The sequence below is a fragment of the Osmerus eperlanus genome, chromosome 4, assembly GCF_963692335.1.
Source record: "Osmerus eperlanus chromosome 4, fOsmEpe2.1, whole genome shotgun sequence".
Lineage (NCBI taxonomy): Eukaryota > Metazoa > Chordata > Actinopteri > Osmeriformes > Osmeridae > Osmerus > Osmerus eperlanus.
This window is the reverse complement of record NC_085021.1, coordinates 13479329-13498579: the sequence shown is the minus strand read 5'-3', so window position 1 is coordinate 13498579 and position 19251 is coordinate 13479329. Positions and strand designations below refer to the sequence as shown.

The following is a 19251-nucleotide window of genomic DNA, read 5'->3' as shown; positions in this document are numbered from 1 at the left end:
CTGCATTAAAATAAAATGTAAACAATACAAAAGCAGTTGCACAATCTTTATTAATGTATTCAACAGATCTCAGAAGCTGCATGGTAGAGTACAAATTAATATGGAGCATAAATTCTTGCCATTTACAAATAATTAATATGAAATTGTGTCCTGAACAATGCACCATCAACTTGTGTCCACACAAATTGAATAATCATGACCCATACAGAAATCAAAGTTTACCATCCACCACAGGGTTTCCTGAGATTTGCAATTCAATATTCTAGGAGGGTAACCTGGGCTTTGGCTAATCATTTCTTGAATATATAGAAACAAATTAACATTAAATGTAATAAATAAAGACCACAAGGGCTAGCAATGGAACAGATCGTAACCAGGACCTTACATCAACCACATGTATTTCACTCAATACAGCATATTTTATTCTAATACTGCCAAGACCACATACAATCACCCAATCACCCAGTCTTGTTTTTTTTTGTTGCAATTTCGTCCTTCATATAACTCATATCTCTTAGCCAAAATATACAAATTGTGCAACAACCCTGAAAGAAACTAAGGGCATACAATCATGTTCCCTTTTCACAGGGGGGTTCCAAAAGAAAATAATGCAGAATGTCAATTTGAGTATAGCCTCATCATAATATTTACCAATCAGTTTCCCACATTTTCAGTGCAAAACAACTGCATTCACAGCTTTTGATAGTGTTATGTGTATTAAGAAAAGACAGTTGCATTATACATATTGGTTGAAACAAGCATTTCATCAATAATGCTTCTTACACAAGTAAACTTAAAAGGGTTCATGTTATCAATAGGGACATTTCATTAACCTATGGCACAGTATTATTGTCCTGCCACCTGAACAGATATCCCAGTTCTAACCAACTAATAAGCAATTGATGGATTTGCATTTAAAAATGATTCCTGTAATTCATCAGATCTTTGACAAAAGAGATCAATTGACATAATAATAATAATGAGAGAAGAGTAGAAAACAATAAGGCCTGGGAACACATTACACCTTCAGTACCTGTCACTTTTAGAACACCATATAACTAAATTTGATACTTCATGCTCCTTCTTTATATATTCAGGAGTCCCATGTCTTGTTCTGAGTTTGGAGTGTTGGATTCCACATCCATCTTCTCCACATCTTTTCCATTTGTCTGGTCACCACCAGCTTTCTCAAGGGTTTCCAGACTCGCTACTGGCTGTACTGCCATCCCCTCCTCAGGAACAGATGTGAAGTCAGTGCGAGGGATTTTCTCCCCTGGTTCTGACAAAAGGGAGGGAGAACCTTTAGAGGAACCTTCAGTGGCAGCCTTGACGGGTGGTGCTTCAGACAGGCATGTCTGATCAGAAAGTGTGTCATTGGGGGGGACTGTGTTGAGGATGGCCGCCTGCCCATTGGTGAGGTCCCCTGTAGGTCTGTTGCTGAGAGTCTCACTGTCACCTTCCCGTTTCTTCTTCAATGGTTTTTCACACTCTGTTTCTGGGACTAGAGCAGTCTCTTGGATAGTGTACTTTGCCCGACTGCCATCTTTCAGTCCTCCCTCCATATCACTCTCCCCTTTTCCAGAATCGGGGTCTGCGCTGTCAGAGTGGTCCATGTCATCATTATCATTGCTGTTACCATCTCCCAGAGATTTCAACTCTGGTTTGGGAGGGACAATCAATGCACTTGCGTCTTCAGGTTCCTTCTGAGGGAGCGTGCCATCCTCTGGCGTGTCTTTTTCATCCTTAGGAGATGCTCCGGTCTCTGCTTCTCTTCCTTTAGCCTGTGAGCGACCTTCCTCCACTCCATCTCTGGACCCTGCAGCCTTAACCTTTAACTGTTTCTGAATCTTTTTGGGGCACCAGACAAACTTGTCCTTAGGCTCATAATGCTGGTAGGCATAAAACACCAGATCTTTACGCTCCTTCTTGTTACGAACAGCAAACAGGAAGTAGTCAAGCACGCTGCGCTTGACACTACCGAGGTTCTTCTTGACCAGTGTCTCCTCCAGGAAGAAGCGTACCAGTGGAGCCTGGTAGTGCTCAAAGCCCAGCTCTCCCAGGCTCTTCAGGATGCGAGTAATGCGCAGGTTGTTGTGTACGTTACTAGAAGAGACATTTAGACGGAAAGTTCAATTGACGCTTTAAAATGTGAGAGGAATGCAGAATTGTCAACAGAAAATAAGATTGAAAAGCCTATTTTACAGTCAAGAGGAACACACCCTACAGTGAATACAATTACAAATATGAAGCCTTAGATTGGGTATGACTCTGTAACTCACCGTTCAAGATTATGAAATCTTTCTTTCCAGTTTTCAGCACGCTCTACTTTGCCAGTGTCTTGGTTGACCAGCCTGATGCCATAAAAGCCCAGCATAAGTTCATAAGATTCCACCAGCCTTCGTGTGGCATCAGTATTCTTCTTGAAGGCCTAACAGTGAGAGTAACAAAGAGATGGGAGTTTTCAAAATCACCATGTAAAACAATACAAACTCACACTGAGCTTGCAGGGTTTCCCGCAGCACTTTTTAGTTAAGGCGGCCGCCTAAGCAACACACGCCTGCCGCCTTAACTACGTCGTAAAAAAAAAAACATTTTACGTTTCAATCAGTGAAATCAAATGTCTAATTTTGCATACAATGTTCAGTTTGAACATTGCTAATTCAAAACTGTAAAATACAGATTCCATTTGTGCTGGTACTAAAATAGCTCCATAGCTCGCATTCACTTTTAGATTGGCATTTGTTACATAACACTTTCAGTTTCATCTCCTCACCTGGATCTCGTTCAAGGTCAGCTCAGAAGCCATGTTGTTCACTCCCGGCTCACGCAGAGGAAAAAGCCTATGGACAACATTGAAACATCAATTACCTATCAATTAATACATTGATGAACTAGAGAGGGTACAATTTCTGGGGAAATTGTAGGGTGTGCTTGCTTGCGTCGGTTGCACAGGGGTCCGTTTTTGAATGACATTTTTACAACTGATATTTCTGTATATTTTATATAAAAATGCATACTTATTATTTATAAAGATTACATAGATTTAAAAGCATTTTTTTTTTGCTGCTCATTTACAACTGAAAATACGAGTGAAGTGTAGAATGAAATAGATGTCTTCTCATTTCCCCTGCAAGAGGCTGCCTCATCGTTGAATCAAAACGAATAAATTTGGCAGACCGGTGTAAAATTGACCTAATCTCTATGACTTAAACGTCATTTTAAGTTTTTCCCTTCTCATGATATTTTCAGGCATTTAGCCTACTCATTGCATTCATTCATTAATAAAGAACCCCCTTTGAAGATTATTCTACGACGCTACCCGGCAGTAGAAGATGGAATCGCGATTCAAACAGTACCATCTGCTAACTGAAAATATGCCCCCCAAAACGTAAATAAGCTTGACATTTATTTAGTGAAAATCGCTCATTCATAAAAAGCTCACTGGTAGCGATCATTGTCAGTAACAACGCAAAATGCGATATAGCCCTGTGTGGAGAAGCTGCCCCGGTAAATTGTACTACTACGGTACAGTACTAGATTACTGCTGTGTTCGTCTTGGTAGCGATTGCGTTGGTTGAATTGGATTTAACGTTCCGTTGTACGGTTTAGACTGAAATTAATTATTTTCATGAACAGATTGACAACGTTTAGGCTGTGGCAATGAAGTTCAGGTTAGTAGTTAGATAGACTTTTGATTTAAGTAAGGGGAGTGCCGAACATGTTCTGTCGCCGTTTGACTTCCTAAACAGTTGTGTAGATGTTTGTGTAGTGTCTCGCGTAGGCTACAGCGTTGCAGTGAGCTCCAGTACACTGGTTTGAAACCACAGGTAATGGTAATTTCACCAACAAATCGTTTACTAATGTCAGAATAAATCCTACAACGAAAATGTATATGTGAGGAATGTTTATTTTAACGATTGAAAACAGATAACGCTACATCATAGACCACTGTAGTATGTGTTGCCCGGTCAACACAGGCTAATGTCATGATGCTAATACTTCAGTGAAATAGTAGACTACTGTTTCCGAAAGTAGATGTACTTCCTTAATAATATCAGCTTATATTGTACATTACAATTGTGTGTCATATCACAAAGTAAAATGAGTATATAGTTATCACCCTGGCCTCTTTGCTTGTGGCGTTTCTGCAGCTGCCTTGCAGTAAAGCTATAGTTAGCCTAGCTATCCCCCAAGTTAACAGATGCGAAACGAATGTTCTGCCAAAGGTAGTCACGCGTGTTTTCGTGACGTTAGTGACGTAGTGACATTAGTAACGTCAGTGACTGTGGCTAGCAAATTAGCCACCGTTAGCTTCACTTTTCGCCACAAAAACGTAACTTGAGCCTAAACCATGCAACGGAACGGAAATCCCAATAGAAGCAACTCAATCGCTACCAAGACGAAACTTTTGACACCTAGGTTGTCTATGTAGGCCAAATATTGACTGAGTTTTAGGGGGGCAAAAAGAATAATAATAATATATATGTGAGAGAACAAAGGTTGTGCTCTAGCCGAAGGCTTGTGCACACCCAATTATGAATTACTCCCGATGTGTTAAAATACACGACAGTAGTTGCTGCAAATTACGCCATCACTGTGTATGACTGATCTAAGCATTTTGCTGTCACGGGTGTCACTGCGTTGTCACAGGTGTCTAGGGTTGTTCATTTTTACCACGTCCTCCCTCTCTTACCCTTTCAGGAGTTCAATTGGAGTCCCCTTACTCATGCATACAGCTGACCACCTCTAAAACACCTCTTTAGGTAGCTATGCCATGAAAAACTACTGCAGGTAGGTTGTATTTGTACTGAGAAGCTTAATAAGATCTGTCATTACATTAGGAGTAAAATATTTTAAAAATCAATGATATCAAGGCTAGAATAAACATTTGAATGTTTACATACCACTGAATGTAGGAGTGAACTCTTTCCAACCTCTTATAGTCCGTCTTCCACTCTTTTAGAAATGAATCAATTGAAACATCTAGTAAAACAAAAACAAAAGACAGCATGTCAAGACTTCATGGGACAATCACAAAGAAATATGCTCTATTCAAGAATTCAATCATTCCAGTGACCTACCATCAGGAGAAGAGCGATATTCATTTAGATAAAATTTCAAATTAATCATTCTGTCTTCTGGGCATTCCTCATCTTTAAGATTCTGTTGACGCATAAAAACACAGAAAGAATGATCTGGATCAGTCTCTGATATGTCTTGATAAAGTTAAGAACATGGAATTTAGCTTCTAACTTACAGGATAACCTCGCCTGTAGTTCTGCATATCCTTTGCCGCTCGCATGTTTCTTGAGGAAGTGTTGAGCCACTGTCAAAAAATGAAATACAATCGCTCAGCCACTGCATGCAACCTTTGTCCTCCAATAATTCAGTCTCACTAAAATTGTGATTAAAACAGTACAATACCATGTTTCTATAACAAGCACTAGAAAGTTTAATTAAAGGCCTTTGATAGCTCCAGAATGATGCTTGGTGGTGATGAGCTAAGAGTATGGATTTCAATTATATTTGGATTGGAAGCTTTAGCCATTTAGCAAAGCTCGCAATTGCAGGCCAAAGTACACTGTAAAGCAACAAACCAAATGTACTTGTGCATATCCGAACCTGCCGCAGTAATAAAGTGCACTTAAATAGCAAATGTAAACGGTTATGTTCACATTTCGTCAAAAAGAAAAGAGGAGCAAATCTACTGTACACCCGATGTCCGAAGACAACCAGGCACACTGACACTGTGCAGGTAGTGTTACATCAGAGCTAGCAACTAGCTTTAGCAAGCAAAGTGGCTAGCATCACAAGTTACGCTACCAAGCGTACTACTGCTATTATTTCCATTGTTCAAAAGATAGTTGATCGAAAGGATTGTATATCTTAATAGCTAGACGCCAACGTCTAAAATGAATGACAAATATACCAGCCAAGATTTCGTTTTTTCCTGGTTTGAGCGACGCGTTTGGTTTTCTCCGGGGTCGTCCCCATCGCTTTCCCAGGTCGAATCATAATCGCAGACGAAATCGTCCTCCATCACTTAGTTAGAACAACAATGTTAAGACTTCAAGTAAACCAATAATTTCAAAGGGTCTGCCACGGAAATTAGACATTTGAATAACTTTCAGCTCCAAATTCGATGAGGACTACAGTCCCTCCGTCTTTCTACATCGTCACTACCCATCACTGCGTTCACCGTAGCGTTCTTTTAACTGGTTGAATTAGCTTAGCAGTGACATGCACTACTAGGCTAGTCAGTAGTAGGCCAACTTGTTATTCCCGGCCTGGCCACTATTAGACAGCAAATAGGCTACGAGTGAAAATGCAACACTTTGTGTACCCCGTCTACATGGGAATATAACTAAAAAGGAACAAAATAGTGTTAGAAATAAATAAAATAGTGTTAATATTAAAATAAATCTGAAATATATTTTTTAGTGATATTTCTGAAGGATTTTAAAAATATTAACACTATTTAGCTCATCAGCTCATTAGTAAACCTAGTATGCTGACGTCAGCAAGCTAATGAAGAAGGCAATGCAGAAGTGCTTGAGAAAAAAGAAGGGGGATCTACTGACTGACTACAGACCTTTGACTTGCACTAGCCCTTTCTTATACCAATCTCTTAGTAGCTTTCAAGGATTGTGGTTACATGTCTAAAACGTGACAGAAATTGGTGGTTTGTGGAAGGGTATTTGTACTGTTTCAGTAGGATATCCTGAGATTTTGTTTTATGTGTCTTAATAATGCATGCTAGAATCCCATGCAAGGAAATTATAGATTGTGTTGGCTATTTGGATCTTGCCCGATGGGCAGTAAGAGTCGCTTGACAGATCCCTCAACATCAATCTGCTGTGTGGCCATTCAAGGTGTGATGTTGTGGTTTCCATGGAGAAATGAACAGCCATGGTCATTTCTAAGCTACCATACCTTCTCTGCGTAGTTCATCACTTATATGTTCCCTATGCAGCTACATCTTTGTACATTCCTTTACGACGATGAAGACTGATATCTTGCTTTGAAGTTTATCAGTTGATTTATTAATGATTTCACGTCTGAATTCAACAATTTAATGAGTTTAGAATGGATTGCTCAACATTTTATCTAATTGGATTGAAAACATTTTGTGTGTACTGCTCTCTTAAGCAATTGGAAATCCTGAGAACACAAACCTCTGTGTTTTCTCATTTCTCACCATTAGTGGATAAAAATAGTATCTTGGCCTATCTGGGGGTATTCTGAGTGGTGTGGCTGCTCTTTTGGGTTTCTATTTTTGTCCTAGTTACTGTGGAAACTGTAGAGCTGTGCTCACATATTTGATGTTGATTTCAATACTATTGAGAACAATTCAGTACAAATACTCATAATAAATGAGCTACGTCTAGTATTATGGGATTACAGTTGATAAAGACACATATACACGCACACACACACAAACACACACAGATGCATGTATGTAAGCACATACACATATTCACACACCTTTTTGTTATTATAGTTTACAGTAAATAGTTGAGCCACACCAACATTAAAGATGTGCTGGACAGTGTTATACAGAGCTGGATGGTGTTGACGGAGAACATTAATTAAGGAAATTAGCTGAAAATAGAACAGCTTTAGGTCCCCACGTTACCTGTCAGAGAAAAAAAGTTCCATTGAATCTTAGCAAGGCTTCACAGCAGGTCATGAGAACATTATTTGCCATTTTATCTAACATCTCAGATACACATGCATTTCTCTTCCCTTCCTCTCCCTTCCCTTCTTTTCTCTCCCTTGTCCTTTCTTCTGTGCCATCTGTAGTCAAGTGTAAAGCACCCAAAATATTTTAAGTAAATTCTACATTCTTTTTAAGTATACGCTTTTTAAGCACACACAGTTTCATCAACCCATTATTTGATCTATTGTTCAAAATTGTGTGTGTTTTTGCAGTTCTTAGTTTTAGGACAATTTAAGTTTTAAGATATAGTAGTTCATGTACATTGTTTGCATGGAGCACATGCAAATACTTCTCCCCCCTCACACACACACACACACACACACACACACACAAACGCACATATTGAAAACACGTTTCACTCTAAGTTATTTACCTTAGTGTGGGTTTGAATTGTGTGTTTAGAGGCTTTCAGCTCCTATGTTGTGAGACTCTTGTGGCAACGTGCCGATGAAAGTATGTGTGTCACTTCAAAGAGACGGTCTAACTGGTGCATTGCTGCTGAATGTGTGTGAATGTGTGAGAGTGTGTTACTGGGTTCCAATGTTTGAGTTGTTTACAGTGAAAAGGCACATCCCCACAAATAATGGATGTGACAAGAAAAGGGAAAAACCAGCACAGAATGCACAGCACTGTATAGTACATGATGCTTTCTACCTTAACTAAATTAGAAGTCATTTTAATACAGGTTCATATAAAAGGAGTTTGATATAGAAGGTGTTTTAGGGTTGGGGTGGCATCACAGCATACAGTATAGCTCTTATGTCTTTCAGAGCTTAGATGGGGACAACAACCTCTCCTGCCCCTCTTCAACTCCATCTGCTCTTTACAAAAGGGCTCCAACTGTATGTGAGACCTCATGCTGAATTCTCACCATGTAGTTATGACTCTGAGGAGACATCAGCGACAGCAACTTGGATCCCAAAGCTTTTACAATTTCCCACTTTTCCATGTCATTCTCAGCCAATTTCCTTTTTTCTTCCCAATACTCCTCCTGGGTCCATGCTCCTGTGCTTTTCTCATCATTAAACATGACTGCTTTCTCTGTGCCATCTTCCTCTTTGAGGGTTCTTCTTTCTTACCAAAAGTTGGACTAAATCTTAAAGAGCTTAATTTCACTAAACCCTCCTACACTGTGATTACTACATTAGCATTTTTCCTGCAGAGTTGATGGATCTGTTTTTTGCTCAGTGGAGAGAGATGCCTCCAGCTCCCGGCTGTCCTTTCATTGCCTGATGCCTTGCTTTATCCAAAGACAGGCGTGATATGCAGCATAACCACAGACTCAGAGGTGAGTAGAGACTGCAATAACAAATGGATATCAGGGGTCACCCTGATATCCATATCCATCCACCCTGAAAAGATGTATCTGTTCAATGACTAAATAATAGTACATCTCCTTGATAAAGCATCTCTTTAGGTAATGGTTCTCTGATCCCCACTCCCATCTCAACTCCCCCCCCCCCCCCTCCAGATGAAATGTCTCACAGAGCTGTGCCACAGCTCTCCTTGTTCTGCCCTTAGTCTTTGAAAATGAGAGAAACAGGGGGGAATTGATAGGTGGCTGTTAGCACTGCATGTTCCCTCTGTTATCAGCTGAGATGTAATTGATTTAGAGTGGGCTGGTTTGAATTACACTGGAGACTTAAGTGTGCTTTGTAAGGCACTTAACACGCTGCAGACAGTCCAGAGAACAGGGAGCCCCTGAGAGCAGATTGGTGTGACAGAGACAAACAGATAGACACAAGGGCTCAACAACAATACACCTGCAGTACCCTACTCTGCTGCATTTGGCATGTTAATATAAATTAATTATGTAAAATTATAATATAACAGTAAAAGTGTATAATGCGGGGCAATTGACCAGTTGTGTCAATTGTGAGGATGAAATACATAGATCAATCAGAATAGTTATTGCTCTTAATTTGTAGCTGCATGATGATGATGATGAAGTAACCATGGTAACTAGCATCACCTCTAGGTTTATTGGCACTATCACTGCTGTTTGTCTTGCACACACACACACACACACACACACACACACACACACACACACACACACACACACACACACACACACACACACACACACACACACACACACACACACACACACACACACACACAAACGCACACGTACACACAGGAAACTCACGGTTGCACAATGAGGCATAGTGGGCAGATGGTTGAAGCATAGGTTTTATGTTTGGCTGTCATATTGGCGATTGTTACAGTGGTCTTTTTAAATATGTATTTGGTAAAAGGATTTGGAAGTGTGGAACAAATTCAGGGCAGAGGCACCGTAGTTTGTAATGTCTTTCGCGCGCACGCTTCACCAAGCAAAGCAATCAAGTTATACGACCGGAAAAGCAACTGTATCCAAACTGGAGGTTCCTTTCTCGCACTCGGGAAACGGCTAGATTATCGGGCTTTATTTAATGAGTCACATGTCTGTCTGTTATCTCTAGAGAAGAGAATAGCTACATAAAAACCAAGGTGCACAGGTGTGCAGATCTATTTTAGAGTGATAAAACCAACTCTTTATTGGCCTATTTATGGAAAGCGGTTGGAGTTTCAAGCTAACGTTTAAAAAATTGGATCGTGACGTAAATAATTTTGACTTAATGGTCGGTAAAGATTATTCCAAGATGGTAGAATTATTTCGGCTACTTTAAACTCCTGTACGTAGGCAAAAATTAAAAATGGGTTGTCCAGCCATCCATAGCTCCAAAGCGTGCTCACGCCCTTCGCTGTCCGCGGTGCTGAATGTTTTCAAAACCGGAGATTTAGCACTCTGTCAATATTGAGTGAAAGCGGTCATGTGATCGCACATCAACTTTGCCTTTTGGCGTTACGTGGGCACACTGGTTTATGTAACGTCGGTGTTTCATCTGTGGGCTGCAAGGGTCGGGAAACCTGTTGAACGATTGGTCCAATAGGCTATATAGCCTACTTTGGATTCAAGCTCTGTTCTCACATTCACCAATAAGGCGCATACAAGGCTAATTGACTTGGACAGACTGTGTGGTAAAGGCTAGGTTTACTGGTTAGAGAACGTTTCTATTTATATGCACGGAAACACTAGTTAATGAGAGACTGAGAGTTAATGAGACACATTCGTGATTAAATCCAGATTTTCAACAGGTTATAGGCTACAGGAAGTTGCTGATACCTATCGAGGTGCATTCGACTAAATTGAAGCGTGCATTTTGCATTTTGCAAATGCGTCATTTGAAATAGGATACGTTCATAATTGACCTGTTGTCAAATATGCGCATTCATGTTGTGCAAAATTTATTCACACGTGTTCGATAGCTTAAAGAAACATACAGTATATATGGTAACTAAATCGTATTCAATTTGCTTTAATCTATGCACCTCCTCCCGAAACCACACCTGCAGTTGGATTTATACTCCAATGGTGCCTATGGTTGTCGTGGTGGTGTCTTTCAGTTATCTAGCCTACCACCTGTAACAGCGCGTCTGCTCTCAGAGCTGAACTGTTCAGTTTTTCCGAAACCAAATATGAAGAAGCAGAACATCCGGACCTTGTCGCTCATCCTTTGCATGTTTTCCTATCTTCTGGTCGGTGCCGCAGTTTTCGACGCGCTGGAATCCGAGTCGGAGAGCTCCCGTAGACGTATTTTGGAGCAGAAGCGCAGCGAGATGAAAAAGAAGTATAGTTTCTCCGAGGACGACTACAGAGAAATTGAGCGTGTGGTTCTCCAAGCCGAACCCCATCGTGCCGGAAGACAGTGGAAATTTGCCGGTTCATTTTATTTTGCCATAACTGTCATAACTACTATTGGTAAGTTTTTTCTACTTTGCAGTAAGTGACCTTACTATGGGCATCTTCCAGCCACCAGACCCCAGTGCATAAGGCATGTGCCCCTGTAGGTTAGGCTTCGTTTCAACTGATTGTGTACTGTAGGCCTACACTTTCAAATGGGGAATATTGGCATACATTCAGTGTTGGTTATTTCCATGAACTTAACATGTTTAAATATCCCACCTACAGCATGGTAAAGTGTAGTCTCTTTCAACAGGATATGGCCATGCTGCTCCAGGTACTGATGCAGGGAAGGTCTTCTGCATGTTCTATGCTGTGTTGGGGATTCCCCTTACCCTGGTCATGTTTCAGAGTCTGGGCGAAAGGATGAACACCTTTGTCCGCTACCTCTTGCGCAACATCAAGCAGTGTATGAGATTACGGCGGACTGAAGTTTCCATGGAAAACATGGTTCTGGTTGGCTTCCTGTCCTGCTTAGGTACACTCTGTGTAGGAGCTGCAGCCTTCTCTCACTTTGAGGGATGGACTTTCTTCCATGCTTATTACTACTGTTTTATCACGCTCACCACAATCGGCTTTGGGGACTTTGTGGCCCTGCAGAAAAAGGAGGACCTGCAGGAGAAGACTCCGTACGTGGCTTTCAGCTTCATGTACATTCTTGTGGGCCTGACAGTCATCGGGGCCTTCCTCAACCTGGTGGTGCTGCGTTTCCTCACCATGAACACAGAGGATGAGCGGCGCGACGCCAAAGAGAGGGCCTCTCTGAAGAGAGACAGGGGCCTGATGGAGGGGACCCTGGGGCTCCACACTCTGGAGGAGCAGAGGGCCAGAGCGGGTCAAAGCCAGAGGAACAGGGAAAATATGGCGAACAGTCGTAGTCACAGCACCCTTTTCCTACCCATGGAAGAGGGAACGAGCCGCACCAACCTAATTGCTTCCCCAGCAGAGGAGCAGGAGGCCAGGGGTGCCTCTTCCAGGAACAGGCTGCACCTACAGATCCGAGCAGGCAGCTGCAGCCCTGAGACCCGTCTTGGGTCCCTCTGCTCCTGTATGTGCTACCGCCTGGGTGTGTGTGACAGTCCCATACCATCATACAATGAGCACCCTGGCTGCCACATTAACTCTGTTTACTACAACTCCATTTCCTACAGGATCCAGGGGTGCTCCACCAGCCCCAGGAACAATCCAGGACTGTCCTCCCCAGAAAGTGCACTCTCTCCTGGGTACAACTTCAGGGAGTTCCCTCGCTCCAGGCGGAAGTCATTTTAAAACAATATTTTTTAGGTTATATTCACTCACATTGTTTGCCACATCTATTTTAATACACAGCAAATGTTACAATAGTACACTACACTGTACATAGGTGTTTATATACTGGTTAAACCCCATAGAGTAGCTGCATAGCAGTTTAACATTCTTAATGTGAAGACTATGATTCTCTGCTTTCGATTTTTTGAAAATCAGTGATATAATTTGGCATGATCTGCATGATATAATTTAAATTTTGCATGACACAAACATGTTTTGACATGCATAGTGAAGAGATGTTAAAGCACACTGAAAGCATGATTTATATGTAAAGAACAGGGTTTTTAAAGTCAGAAGGATTACATGTGGTTCTAAAAGTTTGAAGAGATGTCCTGATTGATCCTGTATAAGGCAGTGAAGGTGTTAAAGGGTCCTTGCTTCAGTGATGATGTAAGGAAGTCAGCTGCTCAAGATACTGGGTGAAACTCATTTCTGTTGCAGGTCTTGGCTAGATGAAGTGGTTATGTTTTCACGGGGAAGACATTTTAGGACTTGGGAAAAGCATGTCTTTTAATTAACCATATGAGTTTAGTTAATAAATCATATTACCCGTTCCTCTCCTGGAGGGGTCAGAGGAACCCTGCACTTACTTTCCTGCACTAATGCACAGATCATGTACTAAGACTAAGCACGTTGTGTGACTGATCTGAATTTCATGTATGTAGCACATGCCTTGTATGTAGCAGGGCGTGTTTGAAACATGTATCCCACCATGTTTTATCGCTCATTCAAATGTTTTGTGTTTTTAAATAAAAATAACATCTTTTTTTTCAACACAAATTAAAGGTTTCAGTCTGGATCCAGACATAGATCTTTAAAGCTAAGTGAGAGACCATGACTGAGAGAATGATTGTGTTCTTCTTTTTCCAAATATAGACATATTCATGGTCAGGCTCATTTTACATTACTATTTGTGGCAACACTTTACATCAATGTTGCATATACTGTCACAAAACGTCATTGCCTACCTATAGTAAAACATTGTAGGTGCGTATTAATTGCTATGTAATTTAATGGTTTTAAGTGTTAACAGTATTAGTTCTTACAAAATTATAAGAAGGGGCAGTATGTGGCAGGGGGGCAAGGTAAGTGGATGTAAAGGGACACTGGAAGGTTGTGTTGACAAAACAAGATCAACAAGCACTCACCTCTGGAAATCCCCACCTCCCCCATACCAAGTTTCACTTGTGTCATAAGTTAACTTGCACCGCTAAACCAGAATGAAGTGTAACTACACCGCAGTTCCTATAGTTCCTAAGGCATTGCTATGTAGTTAGATCGTAATGTAAACCTCCTGTAAATTGTTGCCCTATTTGTTTCTAACCAAGTGTTTAGTAACTCCGCCCATCCCACATTGCAGAAACTAGCCATGCTCTCTGCAAACTGCTGTGTTCATTATGAATACTTCAAGGTTTGTCCTAGTGTCTGTATTTGTGCATTCTTCTCATCAGTAGCCTGGTTGCATGTATTATTTAATGCATGGGAACCTCAGGTCACAGTTTTGGCCTGGGTCCAGACCCTCTCCCTCCTTTTTCCGTTCCATTTTTCTCCATATTCTAATTCAATAATACACACGGCTAATGGAAAGAAAACAGGAACCCTCTCTGGTGGCTGTACCTGTTTGAGCGTTGCCATTCTGGTCCTAATGCAGTGGTCCATGTGCGTGTGTCAAGTACCCTGGTCCAAGAAACCAAGTTGAGACCAACCCTGTTGCTTGTGTAAATGTTTGAAGACAGCAGCTGACTTTAATCTTTTGTCCACATTTTGACAGATATATCGATGCTTTGACGACCAACTGGCAATAAACCATAGCATCTATTGCCCCATGCAAGAATGAGAAGGGACAGTTAGCCACTTTTGTTACTCAGTATATTTTCAACTGACTTTTGCTGGAAAAAGTGTAGGAAAACCCTACATAAATATCCCAAAAGCTTTCATTCCATACCATCTGCTAATCAGTGACAATGGTATTTCACATATAGATGGTACATTTAGTAATAAAATGGGAAATGGTTATTTGGAATTAATGAACATCTGCTCTGCAGTCTTGGTGGAATAACAGGTAGAAGTCTAATCACTTCCTCATGATTTCATTTGATCTCTGAGAGATCCGCTTACTCTGCACACCAGGTGATTTCCTGAGACCAATAGAAATCAAAACAACGTCTGTTTTAATCTGAGAGACAGAGGAACAAAACAGTGAAATGTATTTGATGAGGCTGCCCTCTGCTGGTGCATGTCTGCTGAATTCAGTTTTATCATCACGCTTATATGAGATTCATAGACAGATTCCAAATCTCTGGGCATTGATATGGAGTGGCACCCCCCCCCCCCCCCCCCCTTTGCGGCTATAACAGCTGCCACTATTCTCGGAAGGCTGTCCACAAGACTTTGGAGTGTGTCTGGGGGAATTTCTGCCCATTCAGTCACAAGAGAATTAGGGAGGCCGGGCACTGGTGTTCAGTGATTATATCTGGCTTGGCTTGCATATTGCATTAGAATTTATCCAAAATGTGTTTGATGGTGTTTAGTTCAGGGATCTGTGCAGACCTGTCAAGTTTTTCCGATTTGATGAAATATTTCTGTATGGACCTCACTTTGTGCATGGGGGCATTACCAAGCCAATCAACTGTGAGAGATGCTTTTCATGGTTTTGGGCTGGAGCCTTTGGTTCTACTGTTGGAAATATAAAAAATACTGCTGGAAGCATAAAATGTAATTCAAGACTATTCTGTGCTTTTGGAATTTCTGTTTTGGCTTGACAAAGCCCACATGTACAATATGAGGACCATACAGAAAATGTAATAATGTCCACACATTGGGACCACTAGAGGGCAATGTAAGTCCTAAATTGATAGAAAATCTCAGAGATCTCAGAGAGGGATGATCAACTTCAATCCAGTACAGGCTGGTTTTATCTTGTTTCATAACAATTGGAAGATATTTGTGTTAACATTTTACCATGCCTTGTATACAAGAGATAACACAGGTAGTCTTTGGCCTTCGATGCCTTTGATATGTGACCAAGACAGGGATAGTGATGTCGTCAATCTGTTCAGTCAGTGTGGGATCCTCATAGACGGGATTGTCCAAATCCTGCCTGTCTGAGAACTCTCAAGAGTCACACTTCCTGCTGTGTGTGTTTTCAAATAGTCTGCTTCGGTGAACTCAGAATCCTCCTCCTGCTTTTCTTCATCCATCCTCTGCTTCTCCATTGATCCATCGATCTTCCAGAGTGAGTATAAGGTATCCTGGAGGCCGCTGATCTGGTGACAAGAGGAGGGAGGAGGACAATAAAACAATGTCCCCACAGAGATGCCCCAAACTTTCAATTGATTGGAGCTGCCCCAGTCCATCCCAGCTCCTCACTAACCTCCAAGCAATTAGCCTGCGAGCGTTCCAGTGAGTGCACAGTGCTACATGGCTAATCTCACTCCTTCTACCCTTTCTCTCTTTCCGTTATCGATTCTTTTATCCATCTCCGGACAGTGCTTTGGGCTTTGACTGTCTGACACGCATAACCGGAGGTGTGACAGGTTTTAAAGCCCAACACTAATACCCTTTATTTGCCTGTAAAGGGCTGTTGTAGGGGAGTCGGTAATGGATTGTGTGTGTGTGTGTGTCAGTGTGTTTATAGCATGGTCATAAAGAAGAGGCATTCATCACCCTTGAGAGCAGCCATCTCGGTTCCCATGGCGAAAGGGTTGCTGGAGCCTTCTGTTGATCTGACAGCAGTGGGAAATCACAGCCTCTGAGCGCACAGCAAGTGTGTGTGGGTATGTGTGGGTGTGGGTGACTGTTTGTGCATGCACTTTTAAAGCATATTTCTGTCCAAGCTTAAGTGATGGCTCCCCATGGATCTCAGAAGCTCCACCAACCCCTCCAGCCAGAGGAATACGGTGTATTCATCCATCTCCTACTCACTACACAACAGAGTTTGTCTGGACGGAGGTCTGCCTCAGCTGAAATGGGAGCTCACCCCACATGCTCACGCCACATTAGTTACTGGCATAGTAACTAACATGCAGCAATGAGTGAGATCATGAAATGTGAATATGTGCTGAGATGATGTGAGCATGCAGCGTCTCATTCACCTCCTCTGGCCAAAAGACCAGACCAGTGCAATGGTTACTATGTGACTACACTGCCAGCATCTACATGGCATTCTGACTCCCAGCTGCATGTGCTGACCTGGGAATCAGGGTACACAGTCGATGCTGACTTGGTGGCACTCAGCCTCACACACAAACACACACAGTTAAGAACATACACACAGACTAACACATACAGACACACACACAAGCACGCACAATCTTTGTTCAGTGTGCCAAACACTCTGCTTGTTTAGAGACACAATATGGCCGTCTTGGCTGTGTGCTGAGAGAGAAACAGGGGAGCCAACACTTGCCAACCAACTTATCTTGTTGCTTTTTCTCTTTTATTTTTCTACTCCTAGGCCACTCTCAGTAGAGACTATGTAATGGAGAAACAAGTCTTTCATGACCAATACAAAGGAATAATCAAACATTCAGCTTTCTCTGAAAATATCCAACATTGTGACATGTTCATGATAAGATGCCTGATTTATGGGTTTCAGCTAATAAGATAATTCATTTTTTACTGATCTTTTCACAAAGATGTGACTGTTTTTGAAAATGAGAAACAAAATAGCTTGAAGCAGAATTTATTAAGAAATGGCTTTGTTTTATGTATTCATTGGAGTTTTAAGAGTGTATCTTGCGTAATAGTTGAAAACCATTATGAGTTTTACATAATAGCTACATTAATAGCTCTGATAACAGCTTTATCTTGAGCTTGATCTGTCACCCATCTCTTCATTGGAATAATAGCAGTTAATAGCCTATCTCAGAAGAATGTCCTGATGCATGTGCAATTGATATTTCAGCTTGCCTATCAACTCCAATCCTACCACAATGCCTCCAAATCATTAGCTGGTCCTAAATGTTGAGTAATGAGAAAGATAACATACTTAGCATACTTAAGATTGCTGCTGTACATGACAGACAGAAATGATCAGTAGGCTATACTCTTTCCATTTGGAATAAAACTTTTTTCAAACTTACTTAACTTGAAAGCTCTTAACTCTTACGTCAACAGTGATTTATTTATGTGAGTGATTCATGTATTCATGTGTTAATTGTGTATTTCCAGTCAATAGTCAATAGACTGTGTAATAGCTGGATGCCTGCTACTGTTACCAATGCTTGTCATGGTCAGTATGTGAAAAGACCCCACACACCAGTTCTGATGGTGTTGCTAGAGGATGGAAATGTGGATATGTGTTAATATAGACACATGTTACACAAGTGTCTCTATGGGAAAGGCATGGGAAAGGCATTGTGCAAGTCTCTGTGGAATTGTGAACTTCAAGTCAAATGCAAAAAGTGTCAGTTCTCAGTTAGTCAACAAAGGACATTTTCATCTTCGAATTTCAGCAAGTGATTTTCTTATTTAAATAAACCTTTTCATGTCCTACCTCATCTGATGAAACGTGAAGTAAAGTCTCCAGCTGCCCTCTCGGGACCAACGAGTGCTGGAATCTGCGGGATGTGGAGAATGACGAAACATAGCCGAACTTCCACAGACAAAAAACACAACTAAACACAGAAGTTCTGTGAAGAAAAAGAGTGGTGTTTACCAGCATAGTGTCTGTCAGACAGCACCCAGCGAGAGGTCTTGTCTCTGAGGAGAGGAGGAGGTCAGGGGTGCAGCTAATTAGGTACAGAGCCAGGAGCTCCTCGACCACAAAACATGTCTGCTTTCTAGAGAAATGAAATGGAATGAGAAAGTAGCATTGGACTAGGTATTAGGGGGAAATTGGCACAAAAACAATGTTTAGACAGTTTCGGTTTTGGTATGATCTAATGTATCAACTCTGAAGGCCTAACCGTGAAACAAATGAGTGGTTACAACAACACACTCGGAGAAAAGGAGATTGAAAAGGCAGATTCTCTGTTATTATGTTGGAATATTTTGGAAAAAATTAGTACTCTATTCAGACCTGCAGGAGCAGAAAACGTACTCTTTTCTGAGGAGGGGGTGTTGATTAGGGGAAAGAAGCCTCTGATGTGCCTGTCCAAACTTGCTCTCATGAGTGGCATATGATTTTTGAAATCTCTGTCTTCATCCTAATCAGCTTGAAAGCATGTGTTTGTACTCTGCTCATTCTTAACTTTAATGGTGTCATTAAAGTGTCAAACTCATTCTAACGCATCATTGTCAGAGAGCTGAAACTTCTCCCCTGTAATGGGCTCACTATTGAACATTCACTGGTAATTGAACATTAATGAACTGTTGTGAAACCTGTGGTGTGTGAGTAATTGATTCTGATGGCTGTGTTTGTGGGCACGGTGTGTGTCTCTTGGCGGAGCAGGCAGTGTGTAAGACGCAGCTGCTATGCGGGGAATGGAAGGCT

The 19251-nt window shown here is 41.4% G+C and overlaps 2 protein-coding genes across 2 annotated transcripts; one reads left to right on the top strand and one right to left on the bottom strand.

Moving 5' to 3' along the window:
* Positions 1–31: 31 nt before the first annotated feature.
* On the bottom strand, positions 32–6252 carry ogfr (opioid growth factor receptor). Its single transcript, XM_062459259.1, has 7 exons — positions 5930–6252; positions 5258–5326; positions 5082–5163; positions 4905–4983; positions 2774–2840; positions 2280–2428; positions 32–2103 (listed from the first exon to the last, which is right to left on the bottom strand). The coding sequence occupies exons 1-7, from the start codon at positions 6038–6040 to the stop codon at positions 1086–1088; spliced, it is 1575 nt and encodes a 524-aa protein (XP_062315243.1). The 5' UTR covers positions 6041–6252; the 3' UTR covers positions 32–1085.
* Positions 6253–11100: 4848 nt separating this feature from the next.
* Positions 11101–13535, top strand: kcnk15 (potassium channel, subfamily K, member 15). The gene is made up of 2 exons (XM_062458144.1): positions 11101–11525; positions 11764–13535. Exons 1-2 carry the CDS (start codon positions 11243–11245, stop codon positions 12774–12776), a joined length of 1296 nt encoding a protein of 431 aa, XP_062314128.1. The 5' UTR covers positions 11101–11242; the 3' UTR covers positions 12777–13535.
* Positions 13536–19251: the final 5716 nt, after the last annotated feature.